Source organism: Aptenodytes forsteri, unplaced genomic scaffold (genome assembly GCF_000699145.1).
Source record: "Aptenodytes forsteri isolate BGI_AS27 unplaced genomic scaffold, ASM69914v1 Scaffold387, whole genome shotgun sequence".
Classification (NCBI taxonomy): domain Eukaryota; kingdom Metazoa; phylum Chordata; class Aves; order Sphenisciformes; family Spheniscidae; genus Aptenodytes; species Aptenodytes forsteri.
In genome coordinates, this window is record NW_008795368.1 from 246379 (window position 1) to 254869 (window position 8491).

General features: G+C 40.8%; 1 protein-coding gene across 1 annotated transcript in view; it reads left to right on the top strand.

Moving 5' to 3' along the window:
- Window positions 1-321: 321 nt before the first annotated feature.
- ANKDD1B (ankyrin repeat and death domain containing 1B) overlaps window positions 322-8491 on the top strand; it is a 34164-nt gene continuing 25994 nt past the window's right edge. Inside the window, exons 1-3 of the mRNA XM_019472352.1 lie at window positions 322-397; window positions 3398-3501; window positions 5575-5673. Coding sequence (XP_019327897.1) covers window positions 322-397; window positions 3398-3501; window positions 5575-5673 — 279 coding nt within the window. The remainder of the gene's footprint in view (window positions 398-3397; window positions 3502-5574; window positions 5674-8491) is intronic.

An 8491-nucleotide genomic window follows, 5' to 3' on the forward strand; every position in this document is an offset into this window, starting at 1 on the left:
TGGGGGGATTGTGCAAGGATGACCCTGTTTGGTGCCTAGCTAGCATCAAGAAATTCTGTGTATTTAGTTCCTGGTTTCTTTTAAAACAAACTCCTAAAGCTGCTCTGCACCTCTCCCTCTTCGGATGATGTGGCCAAGCGCAGGGGTGCTGCTGCAGGCGTGCCCCGAGGCCGCTGCCAGCCAGGGCCTGGCTGGGTGTGCTTGAGTCAACTCACAGCCCCAGGAACTGGTTTGTCGGGGCCAGCGCAGGGCACCTCCCTCAGCACCCTGGCCTGGGGCCCCTTCCCTCTGGTGAGGAGGAAGAGGAGCCGAAGGGCAGCGATGAAGGGGCTGAGCCGCCTGCTCCGCGCTGGGGAGGATGCCATGCAGGGAGCTGCTGCAGCCAGCCATGACAGCCGTGAGTGTGCGGGGCTCGGAGGCGAGGTAACCCAGCGAGCAGCACTGGCCTTGGGCCCCTCGCTGCAGGTGGCACAGCCCCGGGCTGCGTTGCCCGGAGGCAGCACACCAGGCCCCATCAGGGCTGCCAGGATGGTGGGATCCACCCGAACCTGCTTTTTGCCTCAACCAAAGAACAAAATGAGCGGTGGGGGGCAGGGAAAAGGAGGAGGTTAAACATGAACTTTTTTATACGTAGTAAAAGACATCAGCGAGGACGTGTGGATGTGGGATCGGGAGCTGGGGTTTGGCACGTCCGTGTTCCAAGGGACAGGTCCTGCAAACTGCCCAGCGCCCTGCTTTAACTCCATCCCTGAAGCTGTCCGAGGGGGTTTGCTGGCATTAGTCACATCCCGGGGGCTGAGCACCTGCCAACAGGCCTATGAGTACCGAAACCTCTCTTGCACTTTTTTACTTCATTGGAAGTCATTTGTGGTATTACTGAAAGACAGATTGAGGCCACTAAAATAAGACGTAAACATGGGGAAGGAAAAATTGAAGGTACCTCAAAGCTTGAGTTTCTGTTGGGGAAGACAACAGACCTGTTTTCAGGTCAACAAAGTGATTTACTTTTCTGCATCTTTTTACTTCCTTGCCCTTCCAAGAGAGGAGAAATGTTGGGATGTTCAATACACTGCAGACAGGGCTCTCTACAAGGGAAATCAACTGATAAAATTACTACTTTTAGTTAGCTCAAAAGAAAAATTGAATGTAACTATATATTTTATAGTTATATAGTTATGCTATAACCTGTAGGGTAATTAAGTCAGACATTTTGTAGGAAGCCAAAGAAAACAACTCCCCAAAAAGATTGACAGCCACAAATAGATGATCGATTGCTGCTGTTACTTGAAAATAGAGCGATTGCTGATAACACAAAGAGTACCAAATCCTGGAGACCCCAGCTTGAACAGAAAGCTTCCATAAATCTGTAGTCTGACAGCTCTATACTCCTGTAATTTCATGCATGAAAAAATCATTTTGCAAAAGCAGCAAAAGGTTGTGCAGCGAGTCAGTGCCGTGGTGTGTCTGGATCGCCACTGTTCTTAACTCCTGAATTAAGAGGTATTAAGAGAGAGAGATTATTAAGAAACATCACGCCCAGAGCAAAAGGTCGTCTTTTTAACAGCATATGGCCAATTCATGACTTCTGGACAGGAGAGAAAAGATCAGCCATTAATTCTTTGTCAGAACTACAACAAAACTCTCCTTGCCAATGCAGATACAGTAAAGAAACATCCTTTTCTCTTGTTTCTTGAAGGCAGCACAAGTAAACTCTTGGGATTGTTCCTGAATGTCCTGAGATGCAACAGCATTTATTTTTGCATCCTCATGTAAGATACGAGTGTGAGTGCTCATCAGTAGTCAGTAGGAATGACTATAGCCTAATTATAACTAATTGCAGCTAATTGGTGCCCTATATTTTGTTTCCATGTTTGCCGCAAATTTGCCTTGAGCAAGATACCCTGCGACCACTGGTTTCCCGTGTTTGAAATCAAGGTAGTGGAAAGCTCTGCCAGATACTTCTTTAGGGTGTAGACTACGAAAACTACGAGTGAGGCATTCATTCTGCAAAGATCCCTGTTCATGATGCTGATTTTGCTGTCAGCCACACTCCTTGTCACAGGTGCCAGGGATGTGGTTTTATTTGCAACCGCTTTTTTTTTTTTTTTTGGCTGTGCCCCCATGTTGTAAAACAAGAAAGTAATATTCTGTGATTTCCAGAGAATTTTGGGAGGATGCTTCTGTTGTTTGAGGTGCTTGGATAATGTTATAGGAAAACCAGAGACAGCTTTGCAAGTGTCTAGTTTAATTTCTAGCTCATTTTGTACAGTACAACTGTGATTATTCCCACTGAGATTATAATAATGGGTAGCATGTAAAATGCAATTAAGTGAACGCCATACTGATTTTCCTTAGTATGCTCTGCAGTCATACTGCCTCAAGTTGTGTTCTCATTAGTCGTTAAGGAACTTAAATGTGATGCAATAGGATGAACTTGCATGAGAGGCCTCTAGGGAATAGATAATTGCTGCAGTTTCTCGTTCAACAGGGGGTGCTGTCCTCTTTGGTGATATCATTGGACAAGTGGTTTTCAGGCCAAAATATTCTAGACAGAAGATATCTAAGTGATTAACTTTTTAAGTGTGATATGCTAGGAAATTAAAAATATCTAGTAACATTTTTGCAACTGATTTAACTGCTACACTAACTTCTTCTAAGTGATTAATTAAATGTTAGGGTAGAACATGAGAAATACTGATCTCTAAGTTAGCTAAACCAGTTATCAGACACTGGAATTTTATTTTCCAAAGTTACTGAATATTAGTGTCTAAATGCATGCTGCAGCTACTTTTGTTGACCAAACAGATGTTCATTTTTGGGTTGAGACATTAAAGGAGGGTCCCAATTTAATAGTAAATTCCACATTGTGGCCAAATATTGAGTTCAAGTACACACCTTTTTTTTTTTTCCCGGAAAAACCCCGGGTTTGTTTGGGTTTTTTTTCAGTTGGGTCATACCATTTGGTTACTGCTATACATTTTAATGTACTTTGGTGGTGTGTTCTGTTTTAAAAAAGAGCAACTTTTCTAAGAATAGGAAATAAATGCTGCGGTTTGTACTGTTCACTGCTGTGCCTATAAAATGCTGTGGGACCCATTTAGATGGTGAGAGCTTCATAAATGAACTCTTGTTCCTGTGAGCAGTGCAAATAATGGTAATCCATGCTGTGAAAAGTCTACGTCTATTTGCACTTAAAAGTTGAAATTGGAAACATCAGCCAGGTGTCTCTAGAGAAGAAAAATGTAATCCTGGAACACTTCTATGATGAGAAGCAAATGATTCTCATAACATATGAAATCAGGACAAATAACAGAAGGTAAGAACAGTATCATCATCCCTTAAGTTGGTTATGGCTATTTTTTTAGTAATACAATTTTTTCATCATGTTTTTCCACAGTTTTGCCAGATGAGAGAGAATTTCAATATGCTGCTAAAATGAACAATTTGGAAACCATGGAAAAGCTGTTTAAAAGGAATGTTAATATAAATGCTGTAGATACTGTGAGTATGAAGCGTCTGACAGATCACTGATCTGAAATGTGGCTCCTCGGGCTTGCATGGTGGAATCCCAGCATGCTAGCCCCGTCAACTAGAGGGTGGTGAGGCTGCGGGAGTCCCTTCTAGGACCTGATTAAGAAACGTTTCACACATCCAGTGTGGACAGTAGGATTTATGCAGCAGAACTCACAGGTCTTTGCATTTAGCCACTAGTTTGTGCATCACATTGGGAGCTAAGGACTTCTGAATTGTCCCTGCTTTAATATTTACTCTCTGTTTTCGGATGACTAATTTCTTGAGTTCCACATCTTTCAGAGCAGGAGGACTTAACCTTACAGTCACTTTGAGAATGAATTTATGCTGCTAGCATTACAAATTTCAAGGGTGAAGTGTTACCGTTCGGTTTGTATGGAACCACAGGGGCATTCTGCCACGTCCTCTGGCTCCAGGCTGAGATCAGAGTTCGGATTTACCCTAGACAGATGAAAATGCATTTCTTATGCTGACATCAACTCTAGGCCTGAAATCTGAGAATGTATACTGTACAGTAACAAAACATAGTTCTGTGTTCCACATGACGGGTATTTCAACAGCAATGAGCGGTTGTGATACTAATCTGGGCGTTGTGGAGAACAGTTTGCCCTCAGTGGCTACGTATAAATCATCTACCTGTAAACATCCAATGTTACTTAATCACGGGTTCTGAAAAAAACTTGCTTCCCATGCCCACGTGCATTTTTCCCTGCTGGGGAATTGAGGAGATAGTACAGGTGCATTCCTTGGTTTGTTTGTGAAAAAGAGAGGGAGACAAAAATTTCTTTTGATTAAACCTCTCTTGAACAATGAGGGTGTTCCCATCAATTACAAAAAGCCACTTAAAAAATAATTCTTGCTTCCTTATTGCTTTCCAGAATTCAGGAAATTAAACTAAATACTTTTCCAGTCCTGCAGTTTGAATTTTTATTCTGTCATCCTTAAATCAGACCTATGGTATAAGAGATTTACTAGCATAGCTACATGGGTGTTGTGCATTGGTTGATTCTCCTAGTGGGGACGTAGCTTATACTGGCAAAACCATTCTTTTGCTTACGTTGATCATTCCTGCCCCTGTACTCCCGAGCCAAATAAGCAAGGCTGCCAACAGGTAAATTTTGTTGATAGTACTATTTCCGTGCAAGACGCTTTTTCTGGCATAAACACACGTCATAAATCCCACCTTTTTATGCTTTTAACACATAGCTGTAAATTTAGACTTATGCATGGATAAGTCAGCTGATCTGCATAGAACCATAAAAGAACAAATCCAAACTGACTTTTAAAGTTAATTGGTTAAATCACTTACATATCCTTGTATGGAAACTCTTAGTGAATTATGTTAAACCCAGTTATGTTCACTTTAACTGGAAGCAAAACTCTCTCCACTGAAGTTTAATTCAAGTTAACCAATCTCTTTTAAAGTCATACCATTAATTTGATTAATTTTTCATTGAAGTAGTGTTCCTGATAAGCATTGAGCCTATTCACCTGTGTAAAATTACTCACTGTTTGCAAGGTGGAAGCTTTCATTTACATAGATAATGACTCAGTCTGGGAAGGTGACTAATACTGGGTGAGGGAGAAATCTCGTCACGCATTGCAGAGGTATAGTCAAAAGCAAGGAGGACACCAAAAGCAAATCTAATTGCATGAATCTAGTCCTCAGCTTTTCAAATCAAACCATATAATAAAATAGTAAACATGGATGCTTCTTGTACTCCATGCATCTCCTCTAGGCAGTATATGATTACTTAATCCCACTTTGACATTTCAGTGAACTTCAGTGAAGGGATGATGCTATGTAGAGTAACTAAATCATTCTGGTCCTACAAGAAATCTTTAAGATCAATACCTAAATTCTATCCAAGGGAACAAAAATGCAGATAAAGACCAAATGTGGCTGTTGAAGGAGAAATACGCAAATGTATATGCATTAACAAATACATTTGTTAATAATCAGAGAATTCAGAAATCCTGATCACCTGCACAAGGAAAAGAACTGTATTACAGACGTGACAACCAAAGCTTTGCTTATTTCAGCTGAAGCGCACCGCACTCCATTTTGCTGTTGCAAGAATGCATATATCAGCGGTGGATTTTCTTCTCCATCACAAAGCTAGACTTGACATGGCGGATCAGGTAAGGTGGTGTACATGTTTTGATTCACACAGTATAGAACACCTTAGGGGAAAAGTAAAAGCAGGTATTTGCCTTATGGTCCCCGTTTTGCAAAGTTAAGTGCTTGCTGTAAATGCTTCAGTTTGTCTTAAGACTGCACACATTTATATGAAAAAACATTGTTAGAGGAAAAATGCATTGCCCAGAGCTTTGACTATGTTGAATACTTGAGTGAGCGCAAGGGTGGTTGAAGCCACTTGTGCAAATACGCTGTTTGTGGTAGTTGTGTATGAATCATTGGCCACTTTATATGAAAGCAACCACTAAAAGTAAAAATTAGCTCTGGGGACTGCTAGGAGCTCAGAAAATAACTTCTTGTGTTCTTTCTCTCCATTTTTATGAGAGTACCTTGATGCAAAACTGTCAGCTACTCTGCAGCCTCTAACACATTAAGAGTTTAGCAGTGTATGGCTGACTCGGTTGGGCCAGATGGTGATCCACAGTGCAAGATTTGATTCAGATGTTAAAACCAAATGTATGGTATGTTACTAAAAAACAGGCTATTCAAAACTGGAGTTTTCCAGTGAACTGACTAATGAAAATAGATGAATCATTTACCTTTTTTCCCCTTGTTTGCTTCTTCCTCTTTATCCACCGTATGTGGCAGTGTTTAAGTAACACAAATTCCAGGTTGTGGAGGGTGGAAGGGGAAAGCTGCCTTGTTTTCACATTGTGTTGGAATGAACGAGAGACCTGTTGGTTCCAGTTACCAGCGGCTCCTGGCTTGGGCATGTGCATGCAGTGTAGGTAACCATCTCCTCATTAATGCTGCTTGAGTTGCTCTGAAATGTTCTCCCAAGTTGCCCTGTCAGTGAATTCCTCACATGCTGCTTTGAAGAAATATGGCCGTCTTTCCAGACCCTATCAGCTCCTAAGCAAATCTTGCACTGTTGTAAGCAACATTGCCCTTTTGTCTGGCAAGCTGAAAGACATTGCCTGAATGAAGTACTCTATTAGTCTATGATATAAATGCTAATAGGGTAGTTCTGCAAGAAGTGGACAGTTTTTTTTAAGTAGTAGCGCTCTCTATAACAACAGTTAAGAAATGAATCCCTGGATCTTTTACAGAGTACCACTGGGTATAGTATTAATGTAATTTTATTCTGTAAGTTTAATTTATTGTAAGTGTAATTTATTGTAAGTTATTCTTTACGGCAAATTATTTTTCAGTGGCTATCTTCCAGATTTGTTGAGGCAATAAGGTGAATCAAAACATTTTATGGGTCCTCTAATTACCCTGATAGGGTGCATTGAAGCCAGGTTGGAAATACAGACCCTCCCCCCATGTTGGGGTTCTATTAAACTCAGAATCTCATTCTAATTAAGGATTACCTTTTAATTATTAGCTGTCTTTCATTCTTAGATGTTATTAATCATCTTTGTTGAAAGACCATAGGAAACACTCCATCATAATTAGCTTACAGAGCTTAAATATTATGACATTACATATTGTATTTGACAGCGATTCATGTACTCTCTGGCAATCAGTTTGATCTTGCAATTGATAAGAAATAGAATGAAGATACTATGACTTTATTTCATACTCCCTTTCAGTTTCTGACCTACTTTTTGTATTAATAAGCATAAGGTGTTAAGCATTCTTAACATTTCTCAGTACAAAAAGTAAGCTGATTAAAAACAAACAGTGATGTTCTTAGCAGCAGATACGTGGTGCTCCCACCTTTAGATTGGAGACTTGATGTTTATTGATTAAGCAGCACATCTCTAAGAAACCAATAATACATTAATTGGCTAATAAACACACCACTGTTATTAGTAGCATTAATTCACAATTATATCACTCCAAGTTCCAGTGATTGAGTTACAATTCTATTGCTTATTATCAGTATTAGCATTGATACACAATTACATTACTGCAAAGAAATCTTATACTGCTAAGCTGCAATTCCATCACTTGTCCTTCTGTACTTAATATCAAGGTACAAGTTTACCCCTTCTTATCCACCCTACCATCCCAGCTCTTTCAGACATGGATCTGATGGAGAGTCCAGCAGGAGAGTCCAAGTCAGTCCCTTCCTATATCGGGGCGAGCTTTGGTCTGCAGGTTACCTTCACCACCGTCAGCAGAAGTCCACAATCACAAGATTGTGGACATCACAAGATCCTTCCCTTTTTTGTTCTCCAGCTGATTTTATACTTTATTTGCCTTTTTTTTTTCCCCCTGAACTCACCTTTTTGTTACCCTTGTGCCTCCTTTTCTCCTCCCAGACTTCTCCCTATCAAACAGCCCACGCACAGAATCACACAGAATGGCTGAGGTGGGAACCTTTGGAGATGACCTAGCCCAGCCTTCTGCTCAGAGTACAGTCATGAAAAGCAGGTTGTTCAGAGCTACGTCCAGTTGGGTTTTGATTATCTCCAAGGATGGAGACTCCACAACCTCTCTGGGCAATTGATTCCAGTGTTTGATCATCCTTAGAGTAAAAAAGTTTTTTTTTATGTTAAGTGAATCTTCCTGTACTTCAATTTGTGCCCATTGCCTCTTTCCCTGTCACTGGACATCACTGAGAAGAGTCTGACTGCATCTTTTTTACTCCCTTCCATCAGGTATTTATACACAATGATAAGATTCTAGAACGCAATCTGGCCGCTGTCGTTAAAGACAACAAAAAAAGTTTTTACAAATATATTAATGACAAGAAGAGAGCTAAGGAGAATCTCCATCCTTTATTGGATGCAGGGGGGAACATTGTCACTGAGGATGAGGAAAAGGCTGAGGTACTCAATGCCTTCTTTGCCTCAGTCTTTAACAGGCAGA